The sequence below is a fragment of the Coffea eugenioides genome, unplaced genomic scaffold (assembly GCF_003713205.1).
Source record: "Coffea eugenioides isolate CCC68of unplaced genomic scaffold, Ceug_1.0 ScVebR1_128;HRSCAF=550, whole genome shotgun sequence".
NCBI lineage: Eukaryota > Viridiplantae > Streptophyta > Magnoliopsida > Gentianales > Rubiaceae > Coffea > Coffea eugenioides.
The window spans coordinates 156,951-181,262 of record NW_020861680.1 but is presented as its reverse complement, the minus strand read 5'-3'; the positions used below and the strand labels follow the sequence as shown (position 1 = coordinate 181,262).

The following is a 24,312-nucleotide window of genomic DNA, read 5'->3' as shown; positions in this document are numbered from 1 at the left end:
ATATCCTAGCACGATTGGTAGATCAACAAGGTCAAATGCCAGTGAATCAACCTCGGAATCCTGAGATAGGAGAGGATATGACTCTTGAGAGGTTCCAAAAGTTTTTACCTTCGAAATTTCAAGGAGGGCCTGATCCGGATATAGCTGAATAGTGGTTGGAGGCAATGATTAATATCTTCGCGGCTTTGAATTACACGGAGCAAAGACAAGTAAATTTTGCTATATTTCAATTCGAAGGACCAGCCCAAGCGTGGTGGAATGTAATTAAGGCCAAGTGGGAAAGAGAACAGACGGAATGGACATGGGCGAACTTTGTAAGGGAATTTAACGAAAAGTATCTCCGACCTTTGGTCCAAGAAAGGAAAGAGGACAAATTTATTGGGTTGCGTCAGGAAACCCTGATTGTGGCCGAATATGAGACCAAATTTACTAGACTGTCTAAATTCGCTTCCGAATTGGTGGTTACGGAGCGAAGGAGAATAAGTCGATTTATACAAGGACTAAATTTAGAAATCCAGGAGGCATTAGCGGCGGTTCAAGTTAATACTTTCAACCGTGCACTTTCAACTCGTTGGGCCTTTTCTACAACCTCGCTAAACGCAGTGATTTGAGCCACCGCGAGGTCTTTCTGAATCTCAACATTCAAACCCTGAATAAAGCGCCGAATCCGTCGTTGTTCAGTCATGATTAACTCAGGCGCAAACTTGGACAGGCGGGTGAATTGACTCTCATATTCCGCCACAGTTTGAGCCCCTTGGCGGAGCCTAATAAACTCGTCCTCCTTCCTCTCCTGGACTAGAGGAGGGAAAAACTTCGCATTAAACTCTCGAATGAAGTTCACCCAAGTCCTGGGCGTCTGCTCCCTTTCCCATTTCTGTCGGATTACGTTCCACCAGGAACGGGCCGCCCCCTCAAGCTGGAACACGGCAAAAGTCACCTGCCGTTCGTCAGGGTAGTGTAGGGCTGCAAATATATCAACCATCTTTTCAAGCCATCTTTCGGCAACGTCCGGGTCGGGTCCCCCAACAAACTTCGGTGGAGCGAACTTTTGAAAGCGTTCGAGAGCTCTATCTTCGCTCTCGACATGATGGCCAGGGTTTCCAGGGGGTTAGGGTTTGGGTTCTGGGCTTGTTGCTGCACTACTTGTGCTAGCAGGTTTGTCATTTGCTGCATAGCAGCAGCTATCTGCACATTAGGGTCGGCTTGGGGTTCAGGATCGGGTCCAGTCGAGGTTTCCCCCGTACCCCTAACCGGTGTGGGTTGTCTAGTTCCGCGCCCACGTCCCCGACCACTCCGTGTACCTTCCATAAGTTTTACTTGGTCTAGGCAAGAGTACTAAACCAAAGTAGTAACAATGCATGTAAGTAACACGCAAAACTTTCACATTAACACATATTGATACATTGCAAACATGATCACAAACATATATATACAAGCCAAGCAAGATCAAGCCACACACATATATACAATCAGTCGAGTCAAGTACAGGCAAGTCAGAAACAAACATAGACGATCCCCCGAGGAATGGCCTTATCAAAAGAAATTTACACGTAGCTAATCCAACAACCAAAACGATTAGCTAAGGCTCTATCCCTATCCCTATGTACATACAAAAACCACCAAACTATCCCAAAAGAAGCCTAGAAGTCAAGGCCTAGTCAGTTGCCTGGGCTCAGGGACCCAGGCGACGGAGTAGACTCCTCCCCAGCCTCGGCCCCCGCACACGAAGCCTCATCGCTATACTCCTCAAGGCCGTCGTCACAAAGATTAAGGATCGACTCAGCGCGACCCCTGACTTGCGAGCTCGCTTAATCTCGCGCTCTCGAGCCTCCCTCAGTTGAGCGCAGAGGTCGTCAACTCTACCCTCGACCTCAAGCACGTCGTATTCTAGCTCTTTAATACGTGCAGCTTGCTTCTCGTTGGTCGCCCTATCCTGGATCGCCTCGACCTCAAGTCGAGCATTCTCTCTAGCCAACACCTTACGCTCCTTGTCCAGAGCAAACACGAGAGCGTTCGGATAGGCATACTTCGGTTTACACGCACACCGTCGGAGACGGTTAGACGGGCTCCAACGAATAACGGCCCCTCCCGGCCGTATCTGATATGGGATCACGGGAGTGCTCTGCGAGGTCTCACGCCCGAAGGACTAGCACTAGGTTCACCCTGTCCGGCCATCCTACACCACAAGAACAATTAACCATAAATATAAGCTTAAAGGCCATAAACAACAAATCCTCAAATCAAGCATTCCTATAACACCCAGGCTAATTCAAACCTAGGCTCTGATACCACCTGTGACAGCCCCACCTTCCCCTAAGGCGAACCAAAGGGGTTAGCGGACTGCCTGCCCAGCTCTCGCCAGGACTAACGAGCAGTAACACGCGATCTAAAACGTTTCGGGAAAGTAAAAGCGCGCTCGAACAAGCCACAAGAACCAAAATAACAAAATAAAAAAAATGAAAACGATGAATAGTGCCTGGAATAGTAGAATCCGAAATCCCACCAAACATTAATACATTGCAATTCAACATTTACAACCAAATTGGCATGTCAAAAACTATTCATCATGGATATACATGTTCGGATTGCCAATCAAAAGTCATTGAACCCAATACACATTAGGGTTTCATCCAAAGAGCTAAACAAAAGACATTTACACTAGCTCAACTTGGCAATCGACAATCCAATCCCAAAAGTAATTATATCCCTGTAAGGAAAACAAATGGAACGGAATGAGCTTAAGCCCAGTGATATACTACCACATAAGCAACAAAGATCACTTAAGCATAACCTTTCATTTCAAGTACACAACTAAGGAATAAAACAAATCAGTAAAAGGATACGGACGGCTCTCAAGAGCCCATTTCCACGCTTACATTCTTGATCCAACCTCATTGACCCTCCGTCAATGTTTAAGAATACCCGACCGTAGACCTCACTTCACTTCCATTCCTTCCACCCAACATACCCCAACCGGGCCCGCACTCCAAGCAGTAGCTTTAGGTGATACTCGAGTACACCGGAACCAAGGGTCTCATTACCACAAGATTCCCATTTCAGTCCCCGTGGCTAGTCAATTTTCACGACCAAGCCCTCGCTGGCTCGATTCAAGTGACTACCAACGGGGTCGAGCTCAGTAATACAGTAGGGCCGTTGGATACTCGTCCAACCGACACCCAAACAGTTTCCCATGAATGGAATCCAATAACTCATATAGCAAGTACAGTAATACAGTGAAACGGTAAACAGTCATTCACAGGAATAAAAGGAATGAGGGCGGTCAAGTACACCCTCACCCTAATCATTTCCAATAGCCAAACAAGCCTTCAAGGCATCACAATCACATATAGCAAAGCCACATTATAAACATCCAAGTGAGTAGTATACTCACCACTCACGTAGGTGATGTTTCATGCACCGTCGTTAAAAGTACGTCGTGAACTCGTCACGTCCTAAAACACGTAAACAAATACAATGAGACTCGATAACGAGTCATAAAGCCATGCCAATCACAACCCCAATAAGGTTTCCTATGCATATATAAGCATTATCGCAAACCAGAAAATCAGGAAATGTAACTATATTAGCCCTAACAACAAAAACAGTTTTGGCCTCCTTATGCGGTAATGGCACAAAATGCGCTACGCTTATCGGATGAGGGTGTAAGACCCACCATCTCGAAGCTAAAAGACAGGGCTACAACAATGTAGAAGGCCACTCAGTCCAAATCCTAGCACAACTAGGTCAAAAATGCAGAATACCAAACCAGAACCGTAATTGCAGGTTTACAAATCACACTATGCTGTAATTAGTCCAACTCAGTCTATACAGGTCCAAATGCATTGATTCCAAAGGCATGCGGTAGCTAAGACATCAAGATACATTTCATCAGAAGACACCAACATCCAAATCCAAAAAATTCCAGTCAAAACAGACGATTACAAGCGCAGTTCGCACATTCTGATCAACCCAGAACAGCAACAGTAAAATCGACATATCTCATTCTACACTACTCCAATTTCCCTGAAATTTTACAGGCACCTCAAAAACATCAATACCTACAACTTTCATGTTTTAAGCAAAGGCCAATTCGGCCTCTAAACATATGATACAAAACCGGACAGAAAAGGGGGTTATGAAACCCTAACTTCCTCAAATTCCTTCCAAACCCAAAATTGGTTGCAATTACCAATCATTTACATCCACTAGAGTCATAATCCCTCATTACCAACCATCATAAATAACCACAACATCATGATCACATTAAACCAGAAAATTCCTCAATAAAATAAAAACTTCACCAATTCATCTCAAACCAAGAAACAAACCACAAATTTCAGCACTTTAGCCACCACTAGGCACAAATTAAGCATCATTAAGTGTAGGAGGAAGTGTAATCACCACTTACCTAGTAAACAAGAGAGAAGGAGTTGTAGAACACCTTAGCTTTCTTAAAAACTTCACCAAACAACTTACTAGCACCTAATGGAGGGATTTTATGGAGTAGAAACTAGTTTATGTGATTGTTTTTGGAAGATTGAGCTAAATGGAAGCTAAAATGTTGAAGAGTTTCTTTCTTCTTTGCTCAAGAGAGAACCGGCCATGGAGTAGAAGAAAAGAGTGAATTTTAGTGATTTTTTTTGAGATATTTAACTCAATGGTAAAAAGTCAAAAAGGGTGAATAGTTGTCTTAGGCTTCAACCACTCACAAAGTGACACGTGTCACTTCATTAAATGCATTTCTATCCTTTTGTTTCCTCTCACATCAATCACATCTCATCCTCCGCTTATCTCTTAACACCTGATAAATTTCACCCAGTATCCGGAACTTAACCTTATTGGCCGAATTTTTCCGAACTTTTCGCACTAGTGGGGCCCACGTCCATTATATATCCTTAATTTTTCAAAAACTACCCAATGCTAGAAAAATCATCTAAAAACTATAATAACGCATAAAATCCACCAAGAAAATTTTTCTAAGCCAGAAAATGCAGAAAACATGCAATTAAAGGGGAAAACCCTAGGAAAATTATTAGGAAAAATACGGGTTGTCACACAATGATTGTTAAAATGAGTTTTCTAGGCGAGTGTGTACTTTATCGCACTTGACCTAAATAAATGTGAAAGTTTCAATGATTAATGATTAAATGCTAGTTGCGCATGAATGAAAGCCGTTTGGCTGAATTGGGCCCTGCCCTTCGTTACCGATCGACTCGAGCCAGAAGCGGACTCGGTCGGGCGATATGGTGACCCTGGGTGAATTTGGTATACTCGAGTATTACCTTGTAGTCCGGCCACGTCCGGATGGGTGGAGTCCGGCCAATGTCCGGATAGGTGGAGTCCGGTCAACGTCCGGAAAAGGGATGAACGAACAAAAGGATGAACGAGGGATTCTACTTACAAAAATGTATTTTTAAACGATTGGAGGAATAAGGGGAAAAGTGCGATATGTTTACTATTGCTCCATGTGGGTCGTATCCTTTTAATGAATGTTACTATCGCTTTCCATTGTAAATGTTTCTTGAATTATTGATACTCCATGTTTAATGTATTGAATTGATTGTCTGATTATCTGTTCAGAACCTCACTGAGCTTTTAACTCATCCCTTTAGTTTTATTTTCCTTAACAGGGGAAGGCACGCAAGGATGAGAGCTGGGTATAGACTAGCTTGGTCTAGCTATTTGTTTTGTAATGGTTCTCGCCCTTGTGCTTGGCACGGGCTGGTTGTATGGTGAAGTGAGAACCTTTGTACATTTGATGGTTGTACTTCCTTCCGAGATAGCAATGTACATATAAGTTTCACTTAAGTTTTGGATCCTTGTTTTGCTCTTCCTTGTGGTTGTATTTCGGATTTGATTAAGGAACGACTGAGTTCCGGCGAGAGCTGGGCAGGCGACCCGCCGAACCCTTTGGTTCGCCTTAGGGGGAGGTGGGGCCATCACACTATCCCCACCTTTTTGCTTTTCCTTTCATCATTTTTTCTTTTTTCTTTCTTTTTTTCTTTTTACAAGGTGCCCTTTCGGGTTTTCAACTGAAGAATAGTGTCCGCCTCAACTCTTATCAATCTAGATATGTATTCAAAACTTCTGGCATCAGTGAGGTGATTCTTCCTTTGTAAGATTTTGGTGAAGGCACGTGAATATCGTTTGCAATGTGATTAGAAAATTTCTTGAAAGAGGTGATGCAAATAATGAAAGTCAGGACTTTCAATTTTTCGTAATATGGTCAGGTGAGGTGCTAAGAAAAGATTAAGCCTTGAAGGCAGATTTTATAAGTGTTTAAATCATCTAAGGTCGCATCTTAATATTAATCCTACTTAGGATTAAACTGAAATTACCCCAATTTATTCTCAACTGAGGTTTTTCTCTTTAATTTTCTTTTCCTTTTGTTCCTCTATCACTTTTCATCTCGTGAGGCTTTTCTTTCCTTTTCTTTCAACTCAAACTTGCTCCAGTGTGGGTTTTACGATTCTCAGGGGTTGCTAAATGAAATAATTTATTCTGAAGGGTCAAAAGAGATAACTAGGGATAGAATGTTTAATTGGAAAGGAAGAAGGCCTGACTTTCATTCCATTCCTTGCATTAACCCTGAAAGGAAACTTCCATTTATCAGATGAAGAATTTCTTACACATATCCGAATTGATCGGTTGAGGGAAAACTTGTCTATCCATTTCTGCGAGAACAAGTGTTCCACCAGGCAATACCTTCTTGACGATAAAAGGGGGTTGCCAATTTGGGGTAAACTTACCTTTGGCCTCCTCTTACACTGGCATAATTAGTTTCAACACTTTATCTCTTTCTTCGAAGTCGCGATTTGACCTTCTTGTTATAAGCACGGGCCATTCTCTTTTGATAACACTGACCATGACAAATGGCATTTAACCTTTTCTCATCAATCAAAGACAACTGCTTATGACGTTGTTTAATCCAATCAGTTTTATCCAGTTTGGTCTCCATTAGTATACGCAATGAAGGAATTTCAACCTCAACTGACAAAACTGCTTCCATTTCGTACATGAGGCTGTAAGGCATTGCCCCAGAAGAAGTACGAATAGAAATTCTATATGCCATTAATGCATAGGGGAGATTTTCGTGCCAATCACGATGTTTTTCGGTCATTTTACGGATTATCTTTTTCAAGTTCTTGTTCGCTGCCTCTACAGCTCCATTCATCTATGGTCTATAAATAGTAGAATTTCGATACCTGATTTTGAACTGTTCACATAATCCATCCACCATGTCATTGTTGGAATTATTTGCATTGTCGGTGATTAATGTCTTTGGCACGCCAAAATAACAAATGACATTTTTCCTTAGAAAATTTGTCACCACCTTCTTAGCCACATGCTTGCAAGACTCAGTTTCGACCCATTTGGTAAAATATTCAATTGCCACTTAAATAAATCGATGCCCGTTTGAAGCAGGAGAGTCAATAGTTTCAATTACATCCATACCCCACATTGAACATAGCCAGGGAGCAGTCATACTGTGTAATTCTGTGGGGGGGAGTGTGCATAACATTTTCATGCAATTGACATTTAATGCATTTTCTGACAAAATCTACACAATCATGCTCCATAGTAAGCCAAAAATATCCCATCCTCATAATCTTCTTTACTAATAAATGCCATTTGTATGTGATCCACATATACCACAGTGCACTTCTTTCATCAAATAATCTGCTTCATCTTCATCAACGCATCTTAGAAGGTGTTGACCTTGGTCCCTATCTTTTGATGTTTACAAAACAATGGATAATACTAATATCTCTTCAAGAAATACTTTCAGCTATAAAGCAAATCAGATTCAAAGATTAATCACATTTGAAATGGACAAAGTATGTCGAAACTGTCGGACGCTCAAGAAGTCAGGATCGGACGTCCGATAATCATTGCGCAACTTCGAACGCAAAAAACCAACCTACTGGACATCCGAAAGAATTGAAGAAAAATTTCCAGTTTTACATCATACATTCGGACGCAGAAAACCAGCCTACCGGACGTCCGATAGAATTGAAGAAAATTTCTCAAACTCTCTGCCTGCTGTCGGATGCAAAAAACAGGAGTACCGGATGTCCGACACTCCCAACGGCTAGTTGACTGTTCAGCTACTTTCTATCCATTGGAATCTTTAATGAAGCACTTTCTTGGTCTCCTATAAATAGAGCATAGTCAGATATTTCAAATAACTTTTGCACACTGAAGATACAAATGATCTAGAATGATTTTAGTGAGAAAATACTCTTCAAAGAAGATTTGTAGTCTTAGTGGTGTGAGGTTCATTGTAAGCTTTTCATTTGGGAGTGAATACTTCATGAGTGTAGCTCTGTGAGGGTTATCCGAGTGATAGTAAAACTTTCTTGCTTGATCAAGTGCGGCTTGGGGCGAGGAGGAAGCGATCCTTCCTTTGTACACAAGAGTGATTGTAATTCATCAACTTGAAGAAGCTTGTTTGAATTAATCTACAAGCTCAAGAGGAGTTGGGTAGTTAATTGGTTTGCAATTCTTTCCCTTTTATTTATTTATTGTTATATTGTGATCTTTTAATTGCTTATCGATTGACTTTTCGATTGGTTGTTTTCGATCCTTACAATTGGTATCAGAGTTTAGTCTCCTAAAGATTAAGCTCAATCGGTTTTGGAGTAAATATGACAACCAATAATGTCATATTTTTTTAAGGACATTCTGTCATTAGACCACCTATATTTAATGGGTCAAATTGTTTGAGTTGGAAAGAAAGAATGGTTATCTTTTTGCAATCTATTGATATTAAATTGTGGTTTATTATTAGTGAAGGTCCATATGATGCCTCTCTTATAGATGAAAATACTCTTACATCTAGACTAAAAACTAGAAATGAACTGACTGCTGTGGATAGAGCTCATCTCACCTTAAATGCAAAAGCCATGAATGTGTTATATTATGCTTTAGACTCAAATGAATCTATTAGAGTCAAAAGCTGCAAGTCAGCCAAGGAAATTTGGGATAAACTAAGAGAAATTCATGAAGGTAGTGAGAATGTTTGAGAACAAAAGAAGTCCATTCTAGTTACAAAGTATGAATCCTTCAAGATGAAACCTCATTAAAACATTGATAAGATATATTGTAGATTCAATGACCTCATTAAAGATTTGGAGGTGCTGGAAAAGGAATACTCTTTAGGTGAGAAAAATAGAAAAATTCTGAATGCCTTATCCAATGTTTGGAAAAATAAAGTGACTGCTATTGAGGAGGCTAAAGATTTGAATACTATGCCTATTGAATCAGTTATTAATTCTCTAACCTCTTATGAGCTGAAGTTTAAGTCCAAAGTGCAAGAGGAAGAGGATGCAAAGGTAAGAAGGAGCATTGCTCTAAAAGTATTTCAAGATAAAGATGATTCGGCCTCCTTGGATGAAGAAAATATGAAAGTTGATGACAGTGATCTTGCTCTCATAATAAGAAGTTTTAAGAGGATCCTCAACAAAAAGAGATTTAGAAGAGGAGGATCTAGCAATTCAGATCTAACCAATTCAACAATGCAAGAAACAAAGAAAAGTATGAGGTCAACAAAAAATAAGGTGACAAATGCTATGAATGCGGCCAACTTGGACACTACATGAGTGAATGTCCAATGATGAAGAAAAAAGAAGGAAGAAAACCAAGAGTCAACAACTTTCAATTCACATGGAATGAGTGCAACTTCGATGGTGAAATTGAAGAGGATGAAGAATCTGCTCAATTGCCTTTTATGGCCATTGGAGATGATGAGGTAACAACTTGTAACTCTCAATTTGAAAGTGATGATGATCTTGAATCTTTCATTATAAAATTGCATGATAGTTTGAAAGAATCTTATGTTAGAAACAAGGAGTTAAAACAGAAAATTAATTTTTTGCTTCGAGATAATGTAAATCTTTTTCAACAAAATAATAAGTTGAAAGCTGAAAATGATTACTTCAAAAAGAGTGAGACTGCTTTACACTTCGAGATTGATAGAAAAACAAGATTTTGTGAAATGTTTAAAAATGAACAAAGGAGTTTGAAAAGAAGAATGGATGATCTTAATCAGTTGCTTCAACATAAGAAACACAACTGCTTTCAAAAGATTGATACAAAACCTCATTTTGACATACATGGAAAAAGGTTGAATTCTAGTGCAAATGAATTTACTATTCACAGAAGAAGGCAAGTTAGATTTGTTGAACCTGTTCATGTAAATAATTCTTTGGTTATGTGTAATTTTTGTTGTCAAAAAGCTCACATGAAAAGTGATTGTTATGTGAGAAAGAACATGAGAAGAGGCATAAAATGCATGTGGATAGTCAGACATGATACTAACTCAAACAAGTAGGAGATATTGGTAAGATTGATGAGATTCTTGTTCATAATTTGTTTTTGTAATTCTCTTTTGATGTTTCTGACGCTTTGAACTGAGTTTTTCTTGATTTTTTTACTGAATTTGTATGATGTCAAAAAGGGAGGAAAAAGAATAATGCTGATCTCATGATGATTTGCTGTGATATGTTGGTGATTGCTGTCATTTCTCTATTTTTATTTGGAATATTGGATTTTCTGTTATTATTGCTGGATTTTGGTAGTTGGTTTTTACTCTCATCTTATGATGACAAAAAGGGGGAGAAATGGATGCTTTGTGTGAGGGGGAGTTATTCTGAAATTATAAGTTTGGATGCTATGAGTGAGGGAGAGCTTATGCTCATATGCTCAATCTTTTTCCTTCTTCCATCCATTGTTCTGTCATCATCAAAAAAGGGGAGAATGTTGACATTGGTCCCTATCTTTTGATGTTTACAAAACAATGGATAATACTAATATCTCTTCAAGAAATACTTTCAGTTATGAAGCAAATCAGATTCAAAGATTAATCACATTTGAAAGGGATAAAGTATGCTGAAACTATCGGACGCTCAAGAAATCAGGATCGGACGTCCGATAATCATTGCGCAACTTCGGACGCAGAAAACCAACCTACCGGACATCCGAAAGAATTGAAGAAAAATTTCCAGTTTTACATCATACATTCGGACGCAGAAAACCAGCCTACCGGATGTCCGATAGAATTGAAGAAAATTTCTCAAACTCTCTACCTGCTGTCGGATGCAAAAAATAGGAGTACCGGACGTCCGACACTCCCAACGGTTAGTTAACTGTTCAGCTACTTTCTATCCGTTGGAATCTTTAATGAAGCACTTTCTTGGTCTCCTATAAATAGAGCATAGTCAGATATTTCAAATAACTTTTGCACACTGAAGATACAAAAGATCTAGAGTGATTTTAGTGAGAAAATACTCTTCAAAGAAGATTTGTAGTCTTAGTGGTGTGAGGTTCATTGTAAGCTTTTCATTTGTGAGTAAATACTTCAAGAGTGTAGCTCTGTGAGGGTTATCCGAGTGATAGTAAAACTTTCTTGCTTGACCAAGTGCGGCTTGGGGCGAGAGGGAAGTGATCCTTCCTTTGTACACAAGAGTGATTGTAATTCATCAACTTGAAGAAGCTTGTTTGAATTAATCTACAAGCTCAAGAGGAGTTGGGTAGTTAATTGGTTTGCAATTCTTTCCCTTTTATTTATTTATTGTTATATTGTGATCTTTTAATTGCTTATCGATTGGATTTTCGATTGGTTGTTTTCGATCCTTACAGAAGGTCGAAGTCTGACGTCTTTTTGTATACCACCTCTCCATATAAGAAAAACTTGGATGATAATTTGCGCAAGAAGTTTTTAGCAGTCGTATCAACACCTGGACGATAGGACCCGATTTTCAGAAATTCCTTAATATTGTTGTACCAGGGGCAGCCATCAGAAGATTTTTTTATAACCAGACAATGTGCAGGTTTTTTTTGTAATTGAATCTGGATAGGTTCAATCACCAACTCATTTGGATGTTGAATCATTGAAGATAAAGTGGCCAAAAACATTTCGAACACGTGGAATATGCCTGAACTCCAAACTTCTGAATTTGTTTGCCAAATTCAGTAAATTACAATGATATGGCAAAATCTTTGAATCTCGAATTATCCATTCTTTGAGCGTTTGATGCACAAGCAGGTCGGAATCACTGAACACTATTAAATCCTTGATCTCCATCTCCAACGCCATTTTTAGCCCAAAAATGCAAGTTTCATATTGTGAGGACTCACAAATTTTCTTATTTTAAATTCCTATTACTAGCTTATTTAAATATTTAATTGCCCATTCATTTCGAATATTTTATTTTAACCTCTTTATACTTAATTACATGGAACCATGACATACAAGTATTTTAAAAATGCCTTGATTCAAAAAAAAATTATTTCTTTGAAAGTTCGTTAAGTGAAAATAGTGAATGGGCGTTTGGAATCAATAATCGATTCGAGTATACAATAAACTTGGAAAATTGGAGACTTGTACATTACTTTGAAAATAGGTATTTTTATGTTTAAGTGTTCAATTATTAGTTAGTGATACTATCGTTATAAGAATTACTTGGAAATTTCACTTTATCGTGCACAAATCGGAAGTACGCGTTTGCACGCACGCGATTAATTGAGGAACTTTAGACCTCTATTTTTAGACCATTATGAGTGAATAATAATAGTATCAATGAAAGTGCATTAGAGGTTTAGTGCACAAATGAAACAAACTTGAGAGGAATCGGGCGCGTAACGCGCGCGAACACGCACTATTGAAGAGTTGACTTTGAGCCATTGTGAGCCACACATTTTAGCTTCCCTTGGAAGCTTTATTTGCATCGCACTCTCTCTCTCTCTCTTTTGCTCCAAGATAGCCGGCCATCCTAAGCTTGAAGAACAACTAAAGTTCTTCATTTTTCTTCATCAAAACTTGCTTCAATCCTTCACCAAATCACCTCAAACTTCAACCACACTTTACTAAGCACTTGGTGATCATCTTAAGCTACAAAAGAGCTTGCTTTCCACGGCTTTTCTTGGGCTAAGGAGGATCGAAAATTCTGCCTTGAAACATCTAGCAAAGTAAGTGACGATCAAACCTTCAAATCTTGATTTATGGAAGTAATATAGCACTTATAAGTTCATATCTTCTTGTGGGTAGCTTTATTGATGTTGGAAAGTTGTTGTGTAGGCTCTATGAACTCCCACTATGGCTTGATGGACTGATTTGTAGTGTTTTGATGTTATTAATGTCGGTTTAGTGCTTAAATTTGTAGAAATGAGTGATATTATGGATGAAAGCTCAAAGGGAGTGAAGATGGAAAATTTTCCGTTTCTGCCCCTGTGAATGTTCGTGATCGTTAGAGAAAAATTTTGTGGTTCTATTGACTTGTTTATGATGTATACATGTTGTGTGGGTGGTATAGAAAGTTTCATCAAAAAATTTCATGATTTGGTTGGCCAAATGATGTGTTTTCGGAAGTCAGTAAAAACTGGAAATTTTCCCATAACTGCTCTGGCAGTGTTTTTGTTTTGGCTATAACCTTTTGCTCTGATATTGAAATCGAGTGCTGTTTGTGGAACTGGAAACTAGACATTCCCAGATTTCTAACCGTATAAAATTCACATCCTAGTTCCACCTGAGTAGTCCATACCAATCATTTGAACATGACTGTCCTGTTTCACATCTACACTGGGAGCTCTGTTTTGAGCAGTGAATTGATGCTCAAATATGAGCTAGCTGTGGGAAGATTTTGAAAATATTTTCTTCCAAGAAATTGTAGCTTTATGAATCTATTTTTCAATGCCACTAACCATGCTCGATTCCAAGTTGAATTGAATAAGTTGTGGCCGAAATCCGAAACTGACTCAATGATTTGAAACCATCTTTTCGGTTAGTAAATGTCTAAATCTTGATTGGGACTTGTTGTTTCAAAATTCTTGACGTTAATCACCTACCAAATGCATCTTGGATGTTTCTTAGACATTACCTACACAAAGGGACCGTGTTTGAGACATTTTTGTTGGCCAAACATTTTGAAAACAGAAAACTCATGTACAAGGCAGATTTGCCTCGGAAATTTGGAAACTTTGATGATCTGGTTAACCAACTTTCCTTGCGTATTTTTCCATAAAAATTGATAGAAGAATATCCCTCATATGGTAGTATAATACTGATAAATTTGGTGCCATTCCGAGTTCATTTTGATGCTCAAACAAAGTCCCAAAGTTTGTAAATTTAACTTGGAAATTTGCCTAACCGTCTCAAATTTTCAGCAACTTTGAGCCACTATATCTTGATGCTCAAAACTCCGATTCTTGTTCAGCTTATTTTGTTTTAAACTTTGATTGTAACTCCAATTGAGTTTCAAATTTGAGAGGCTAGTTCAAATTCTGTGAATTTTGCCGAATTTCCAAAGTTGCCGAAAAACCAACCTCAAAACTGTCTCGCAAGCCTGAAACAGTAACTTTGAGCCAATTTTTGAATGCCTTTCGTTGGGAATCATGGAAAAGTGTGTTCTAGGAAATTTTAGTACTTTGGAAGAAGTTTGCAACGGTACCATGTTTTCCAATTTTGGACTTGTAATGAGTGAGATACGATTTTTCAAAGATCTTGTATCAAAGCTGAAATTTTTGAAACTTAAGGAAATGGAGTTTCTCGAATTCTCCTTTTCCCCTCGATATGACTTGAACGTTTTACACTTGATTTCAAAGATGAAAATTGGATTTCTCTTGTGCTTTAAAAATCCCACTTTTGAGCCTTGATTCGTGAGTAATTTAGGCTCGCTTTAGTGAAATTTCCTTAGATTGTACAAGTGTACAATTATTTGTGATAATTGGGGTTTATACATGATAGTTCACTACTAATTGCTCAGGCTCGCACGAGAACCTTCAAGAGGATCCCACGGTGAACGCTTGAACCTTGAGTGACATTCTTTCTTGTTTACTTGGTGAGTGTCAAGTGCATGATTACTTGAACTCCTGTGAACTTGATACATGCTTACTTGTTATCCATGACTTGAGATTTTGAAAATGGAGTCGAGTGTGTAATTTATCGCACTCGTTCTCATTTGAAATGAATAACTCATGCTTGAAATGCTTGGATATATCAAATGCTTGAATAACATGAAATAGTATGCTATGGCTGCATACGTCGCTGGAGTGAATCTCCTCGACGCTCACATGTTACATGGGGGACGCCCAAACTCATAGGCCGACCGTGGGACTCGAGCCAGCATGGCCTTGGTCGGGAACCTCGGTGAACCATGAGAAATACATGATAAGCTTGACCTATCGAAGAGGTCTCGCTTGGCATACTCGTGGAGTATCGCCTTATAAATGTCGTGCGGACCCGATGTGGGGTACAGTGGACGGACATGAGAAGTAAGTGGAGATCTATGGATTGGAAATATCAACCCGGTTGACGGAGAGTCATCGCGGGAAGATATACGAATGAGACTGGTAAAGCAAGTGGAACTTAGCTCCTGAGAGCTACCATATCCTTGACTTGTTTCTGTTTACATTTCATTAAAATTGTTAATTACTCGCACTTTATCAATTGACCTGTTATTTGGACTTGATACTTGGACTATGTGCTTGCATGTGTGTTTTTGGCCTCACGAGTGTTTTGCTCACCCTGTAGATTTGTTTTCCTTAACAGGATTGGTCTTGGAGTGAACTTGGAGAAACCTCCTTTTGATGTACTTTTGGCTTAGGGTTCCTAATGTATTTTTGGTTAGACCTCTTATTGGTTGTACTTTTGAGAACCTAATGTATGATTGGGATGTTTGATGTATCTGGATATTGTATATTTTAGGTATTGATGTAATTTTTGGGAATCCGATGTAAGGATTGGATAACTGATATATATATATTGTTAAGTTTGAAAGTTTTTCACATTTTTTTTACTTATATCATCGTGATGGCTGGTATTTCATTATGGTTGAACGGAAATTGCCTTGAATCCTGGCGAGAGCTGGGCAGGCGTCCCGTGGATAACCTCTGGTTCGCCTTAGGGAGAAGTGGGGGCGTCACACATATTCAGTCATATTGTTAGTGCAGAAAAATCGCAGTTTAGCGGAACTGGAATAATGTTTTCCTTCAGGCGATACTAGAACAGCTTCGATCCCAACCCCGAAAGAATTTGAAGCACCATCAAATAATAGTCTCCACTCAGGGCATTGTTCATTCATGTCTTTCGCTCTACCAACAAACAGGACCTCCTCATTCGAAAAATAAGTGTGAAGCGGTTGATAATCATCTTCCCTTGGATTTTTAGCCAAATGATCTGCTATAGCCTGCCCCTTGATTGCTTTTGCATGGTGAAGATGGTATCGAATTCAGAAAGGATCATTTGCCATTTAGCCATGCATCCGGTCAGCATTGGTTTCTCCAATAAGTACTTCAGAGGATTTGAATGAAAGATAAGATAGGTGGTGTGACAAGGAAATAATGCCTCAATTTTTGAGCTGCCCAGGCCAATGCACAGCAACTCCTTTCAAGAAATGAATATTTTGCCTCGTAAGGTGTGAACTTCTTTGCTAAGATAATAAATGGCTTGTTCTCCTTTTCCAAAATCATTATGCTGCCCCGAAACACATCCTACTGCCTCGTTGAGCACAGGCAGATACATAATCAAAAGTTGACCCGGCTTGGATGGCACTAAGACCGGTGGGTGCAATAAGTAATTCTTCATCTTATAAAAAACTTGCTGGCATTCTTCACTCCAATACAATGGCACATTTTTTTTTCAATAATTTAAACAAAGGCTCATATGTAGAAGTCAATTGAATAATGAACCTGCCAATAAAATTAATCTTTCCCAAGAAACTTTTCATATCCTTTTGTGTTTTTGGCACTGACATCTCACGAATTGCTTTAATCTTTGTCGGATCTATCTCTATGCCTTTTTTACTGTCAATGAACCCCAATAATTTGCCAGCAGGAGCTTCGAAAGCGCGCTTCGTAGGATTTAATTTTAAATTATATCTTCTCAATCTTTCAAATAACTTTTTCAAATCAACCAAATGGTCCTCCGCTTTCTTGGATTTGATTATGATGTCATCCACATAAACTTCCATGTCCTTATGAATCATATTGTGGAACAAAGTGGTCATGGTCATTTGATAAGTAGCTCCAGCATTTTTTAATCCGAATGGGATTACTCGGTAGCAAAATGTTCCCCATAGAGTGATAAAAGCAGTTTTCTCTCTATCCTCTTCTACCATTAGAATTTGATGGTATCCGGCGAAGCAATCGCCAAAAGACTCAATCTCATATCCAGCGGTGTTGTCCAAAAGGATATATATATTTGGCAAGGAAAAATCATCCTTTGAACTAGCCTTGTTCAAATCTCGGTAGTCAACATATACCCTCACCTCTCCACTTTTCTTCGAGACCGGAACTGGATTTGAAAGCCAAATAGGATAATGAGATACCATGATAATCCTGGCATTGAGTTGCTTCTCAATTTGCTCCTTGATTTTAAGACTTATGTCCGGTTTAAATTTGCGAGGCTTCTGTTTCACCGGTGAAAAATTTGGATCCGTTGACAGTTTGTAAACCACTATATCTGTTGAAATGCTCGTCATGTCATCATAGGACCAAGCAAACACATCTTTAAACATGGTCAAGAATTCAATCATCTCTTGTTTCTGCTTCTTATTCAAATGAATGCTAATTTTTATTTCCTTAACCTTGATCTTAGTGCCAATATTAATGATTTCTGTTTCTTCTAAGTTCGGTTTGGATTTTTCTTCATATTGTTCAAGATTCTTTAACAAAGACTCAGATTCTTCCTCGTTATCGCTCTCGTCTTGAATTTCTAATTCCATAATTTCGAATTTGTGACGCCCACACTTCTTCCAAGGGTATCGGCGGGACGCCTGCCCAACTCTTGCCAGGACTCGATACAATTTCAATTCAAGCTTAAGGATAAAATCGAATAATAAAAGTTGAAGGTATAAAGAAAACTGACTTGCTTAATAAGTATTCAATTCTTACACTTCAAGATACCAAGTACATCATTTTCCCCAAAATATACAACTTTCAAAAGTCATTCAATCAATTACATTCAAAACCCTAATCAAAAGTGCATCAAGTTGGCTTCTCCATAAATCCTTCCATTTCGGCTCCTGTTAAGGAAAACAAATCTAATGGGGTGAGCGAATACTAATGAGGCCAAGAAAACATGCAAAACACATAGTTCAAATAACAATAGCACTTATACGAGAATGAAATCTATAACATTCAAGTGGTTGATATTTTACAATAAAACACACTTGATAGGGATATGGGAGCTCTCAGGAGCTATATTCCACTTGTTTCGCCAATGCTTGATCAAATACTTCCTCGGAATGACACTCCGTCAACTGCGTGGGTATTAAGTCCGTTGAACTTCACTTACTCTTCCCCATTCACAGTTACACCCCCTGCTCCGGGCCCGCACTTCTTTTATATAAGGCGATATTACTCGAGTATGCCAAGCGAGATCTCTCCAATGGATCAAACTTATAAAATTTTCTCATGGCTTACCAAGCTTCACGACCAAGCCCATGTCGGCTCGAGTCGCAAGATCGGCTGATGAGTTTGGGCGTCCCCCACTATTATATATATGAGTCGAGGAGATTCACTCCAATCGACATATGCAACTGATATAGGCAACCCTAGGGGAAGACCCTCCTAGAACCTCCCAACCTTGTAATTATCAGAGTTGGATCTTTTCTCCCAACAGAAATTGAACTCGATTGTTCTCATGAACTCAAGACCTCTGACACACAAAGGTAATTAGCAACCTTAAGCAAATAAGGATGGATGAAGCGACACCACGATTAGGGAACAAGCTAATCGATAAAGTCTGATTTGAATCCTAAGCCATGAACTCAAGAATTCAAGAGTAAGTTCGATTAAGAACTTGAAGGAAAATTCCTCACGATTTCTGGTTGTAATAATCTGTCCTTTACTCTTACAAGAGGTGCCTTTTATAGGCTAAAACTAGGGCAAAAATCCGGCCCACATAAACCTGGAAGAAATTCGGTCCGCACAAAGAGCTTAAAGAGCCAGCTCTTTAAGGCTTTCCGATAAGGCCCAATAAGTAATAAAATACTAAACGCCTAACAACTACTAAACTAGACAGTCTTAAAACAACTACCAACTAAGCTAACAAGTATGAGATCATTCCTTCGCTTCAAACGTACAAGTGAACAAAGTAATTTCATGGTCCATCGAATCTTCAAACCTAGCTTGCTCCTTGCTTGTATGGTGAATGATCAAGGCTCGTAAAGCTTCCTTCACCTTCTTGGTTCTTGATCTTGTCATCGGACCACCAATGTTGATCAAAGGGTCCTTGACCCAAGGTTGGAGTTGTTGTGCGCCCGTATCCTTATCATTCCCTCCCTCTTCGAAAGGATTCGTCCCCGAATCTTCAAAGTCTGTATCAAAGTCAAAAGGGGATAGGTCAGACACATTAAAAGATGCGCTTATGCCATACTCACTTGGAAGTTCCAATTTGTAGGCATTGTCGTTGATCCTCTCTAGTACACGAAAAGGTCCATCTCCTCTTGGATGTAACTTGGTCCGTCGAGATGCAGGAAACCTTTCCTTCCGCATGTGCACCCAGACCCAATCACCGGGTTCGAATACAACATGTTTTCTACCCTTATTCGCATGTTGTGCATATTGCGCATTTTTCTTCTCAATTTGAGCTCGAACTCTCTCATGCAAGGTCCGAACAGCCTCTGCCTTTTTGACACCATCTGCGCTTAAACACTCATCAACAGGAATAGGTGATAAATCTAGAGGGGTTAGCGGCTGAAACCCATAAACAATTTCAAAAGGAGAATGATTAGTAGTAGAATGAGTGGTTCGGTTATATGCAAACTCAGCGATAGGCAAACATTCTTCCCACTTCTTCAAGTTCTTTTGAACAATGGCTCGAAGTAAAGCACCAAGGGTTCGATTGGTTACCTCAGTCTGACCATCCGTTTGGGGATGACTAGAAGTAGAAAACAGCAACTTAGTTCCCAACTTTCCCCAAAGTGATTTCCAGAAATAGCTTAAGAATTTCACATCCCTATCACTTACAATAGTACGCGGTACTCCATGCAATCTAACCACATCCTTGAAGAATAAATCAGCAACATGGCGCGCATCATTTGTTTTCCTACAAGGGATAAAATGAGCCATTTTAGAAAATCTATCCACGACAACAAAGATACTATCCATACCTCTAGAAGATCTTGGTAAACCAAGCACAAAATCCATGGATAAGTCTGTCCAAGGAGCATGAGGTACGGGTAGAGGAGTATACAATCCATGAGGGTTACTCCTTGACTTTGCCTGCTTACACTTTAAACACTTATCACAAATGTTAGCAATGTCACGCCTCATTTTAGGCCAATAAAAATGTTCATGCAAAATGTCAAGAGTTTTATCAATACCGAAATGTCCCATCAACCCTCCACCATGAGCTTCTCTAACAAGTAATTCCCTAAGCGAACAATTGGAAATACATAGGCGATTTTCTTTGAACAAGAAACCTTCATGCCTATAGTACTTTTGAAATGCAACATGTTCACAAGCTTGAAACACATTAGAAAAATCGTCATCATGTGCATACATGTTTTTAATGTGCTCAAAACCAAGTAGCTTAGTGCTCATGTTAGTGATCAAAGTATACCTCCTAGACAATGCATCCGCAACGACATTATCTTTCCCCTTCTTATACTTAATGATGTACGGAAAGGAATCAATAAATGCAATCCACTTCGCATGTCTTTTATGCAACTTTCCCTGACCCTTAAGGAATTTAATTGATTCATGATCAGTATGTATCACAAATTCCTTAGGCATAAGATAATGCTGCCACACTTCAAGAGCACGCACAACAGCATACAATTCTTTATCATAAGTAGGGTAATTAAGAGCTCCCCCACTCAACTTTTCACTGAAATATGCCAAGGGTCTATGATTTTGATGTAAGACAGCCCCTATGCCGATCCCACTAGCATCACATTCAACTTCAAACGTCACATCAAAATTAGGCAAAGCAAGAATAGGTGCTGAAGTTAACAAATCCTTAAGCCTATTAAATGACTCTTCTTGCTCTTTTCCCCATTGAAACCCCACATTCTTTTTAATTGTCTCATTCAAAGGTGCTGCAATAGTACTAAAGTCTTTAACAAATCTCCTATAGAAACTTGCAAGACCATGAAAAGACCTTACTTGAGACACATTGGTTGGAGTCGGCCACTCTAAGATGGCTTTTACCTTGGCGGGATCAACACGTATGCCATTTGCACCAACAATATATCCAAGGAAATTAACTTCAGGAGTGCAGAAGACACATTTTTCCATGTTAGCAAACAACCTATTTTCACGCAAGGCACTTAAAACAAGTCGCAAATGCTCAACATGTTCATCTAAAGACTTGCTAAAGATCAATATATCATCAAAATAAACAACAACAAACTTCCCAAGAAAATGCCTTAAAACATGGTTCATTAACCTCATGAAAGTACTTGGAGCGTTTGTTAAGCCGAAAGGCATCGCAAGCCACTCATAAAGACCATACTTTGTTTTGAAAGCAGTTTTCCATTCGTCTCCTTCCTTTATCCTTATTTGATGATAACCAGATCTTAAGTCAATTTTAGTGAAAATGATTGCCCCATGCAATTCTTCTAACATATCATCTAACCTAGGAATAGGATGATGATACTTAACAGTAATTTTATTATTTGCACGGCAATCTGTACACATTCTCCAAGTCCCTTCTTTCTTAGGCACTAAAATGACTGGAACTGCACAAGGACTAAGAGACTCACGTACCTGGTCCTTTTCAAGGAGGAAATCGACTTGCCTTTGGATTTCCTTTGTTTCCTCCGGATTTGCTCTATAGGCTGGTCGATTTGGGAGAATTGCTCCAGGAACAAAGTCGATTTGATGTTCGATACCTCGAATTGGAGGTAATCCTTTTGGTAGTTCCTCCGGAAACACATCCTTGAATTCCTGCAAAAGAGAGTAGATTGCATTAGGAAAAGAATCGGTTATGCCTAGTGTGTAAAAAGAAGAATAATCAGCTTCCCTGTACAGAAGTACTATGAGAAGACTTTGTGCATTCAAAGCCCTACCTACCTCACGCACACTTGCATAGAAGCTCTTTTTATTCACTTTCAAGCTCTCGGCCTCACTAAGTTTTTTTCCACTCGAATTTTCTTTTTCACTCAACTCGGCCTCTACTTTCTTTGTTTCCTCATCCTCAGGCACATTCGGCTTTTTCTTTGCCTCTCTCAGTTGCCTTTTCTCTCGCTCTTTTCTTAGATGCAATTGTTCCTCATACACTTGTGTAGGTGTCAAGGGTGAAAGAGTGATCTTGAGGTTGTCCATAATGAACTTATACTTATTAGTGAGTCCAATATGATCAGCCTGCCGATCATACTCCCACGGACGCCCTAACAAGACATGACTAGCTTGCATAGGAATTACATCACATAAAACTTGGTCCTTGTATCGACCAATAGAAAAAGCGATTAAAGCTTGTTTGGTCACCTTGACTTCCCCCCCATCATTTAACCAAGATAGTCTATAGGGTTTTGGGTGGTAAGTCCATGGGAGGTGCTTTTGCTCGACAAAGTCAGCAGCTACGCAATTAGTACAAGAGCCACTATCAATGATCATGAGACATACCTCATCTCCAATTTTGCATCTCGTATGAAAAATGTTGGTCCGTTGGAGATCATCTTCTTGAGCTTGTGCATTTAGCACTCTCATAGTCACCATAGTTCGAGCCACGGGGTCCTCTTCTATTTCAACCAGGTCAGCATCCTTCCCCTCTTCTTCAAGCGGTGGTATGTCCGCATATTCCTCCTCTCCTTCGCTTTGCCACATTCCTTCTTCATTCATGTACATGATGCTTCGGTTAGGGCATTGAGCCATGAGGTGGCCAATTCCCTTGCATTTGAAACATGCCTTTGGCTGGTTGGTAGACGTATTGACCCTTGGAAGGGCCGGCCGCGGGGTTGGTTTAGAAGGAGTTGCACTCGGATGGAACGGTTGCTCCATTCGCCTGTTTTCCCTTTCTTTATTGCCTTGCCTCGGCCAAGCATTGGATGTTGGCAATTGATCTCTTCTCCAAGGTGTGGAAGAGGATGTAGTGGTTCGGCCACTAGGTGTCTTTATAGGTAAGGCTTGCCTTTCCACCTTCTCTGCATAAGACACCATTTGTTGTAGCTCAAAGTGGTCTTGAAGCTCAACCTTCTTCCGAATTTCAGGATTTAATCCATTAAGGAATCTTGCCATGGTTGCTTCCGAATCCTCTTGTATATTGGCCCTTATCATTGCTACCTCCATTTGTTTGTGGTACTCATCAACCGAACTGGACCCTTGGGTGAGTCGTTGGAGCCGATTGTACAAGTCCGTGGTGTAATGGAAGGGTACAAATCGTTTCCTCATCACTTGCTTCATTTCAGCCCAAGTGTCAATTGGTTGTTCCCTATTTCTCCTCCTTGTGGCACATACTTGCTCCCACCAAATGGATGCATAATCTTCAAATTCAATAGCCGCAAGTTTCACCTTTTTCTCTTCGGAGTAATTGTGGACTTCAAACACTTGCTCAACTCTCCGAACCCAATCTAAATAAGTTTCAGGATCATTTTTTCCCATGAAAGGTAGGCATCTTAGTCTTGATGGAACCAAGATTGTCATCGGTTCTCCTAGGTCGGCCTCGACCTTCCCTCGCTCCCTCTTGGCTTCTCCTTGATCGAAATGAGGTGTGAGAATGATACCCCTCATCATCCGCATCATGATCAGCACTCTGAACACTCGAAACCCTATGGTGTGTATCTCCGGTACCTCGCATCTCAATGGCAGCCAACCTGTCGGATATTTGTGCCATCGCAAATTCATGTTTCTCCATCGCAAATTCATGTCTCTCCGCTTGTTTTTGAAGAGTTTGGAGCACCAGTTTGAGTGACACGTCGGTCTCAGACGGCTCAGGCATGTTCCCCTCTTGAGACATATTGTCTAACCTGCAAAACAAGTGTATCCTAGTCTACCTTGCAAAGCACTCGTGTATCACTCAAGGAAAACACACTCACTCTCAATTTTCCTTCTCGAAGTTCTTAAGACAACTCAACTCTAAAAAATTCCCGAATTAATTACCCTATAAGCAAGTAACAAGACACAAAGCAGAATTTTACAAATCTTAGAAAAACTCTACCCGAAGCTGGAACATTTTTTTTTTGAGCTGTTGTTTTGCTGAGTTTCTGGTCAGTACTTTGGAAGGTAAATGGTGTTTCTGGAGTGCTCAAACAATCTATGAATCAGTCCTCAAATTTCAGTCAAATCGGATTGCAAAACTAGCTCAACCGATTTTAGAAACTCAAGAACTCCCAAGGCGGTTTGGGGCTAAGGTGTTTGGTTTGGTTTTGA

The 24,312-nt window shown here is 39.7% G+C and overlaps 1 protein-coding gene across 1 annotated transcript; it reads right to left on the bottom strand.

Annotated features, from left to right (window-relative positions):
* Positions 1-1,672: 1,672 nt before the first annotated feature.
* Positions 1,673-7,174, bottom strand: LOC113755187. The gene is made up of 2 exons (XM_027299244.1): positions 6,821-7,174; positions 1,673-1,987 (listed from the first exon to the last, which is right to left on the bottom strand). Exons 1-2 carry the CDS (start codon positions 7,172-7,174, stop codon positions 1,673-1,675), a joined length of 669 nt encoding a protein of 222 aa, XP_027155045.1.
* Positions 7,175-24,312: the final 17,138 nt, after the last annotated feature.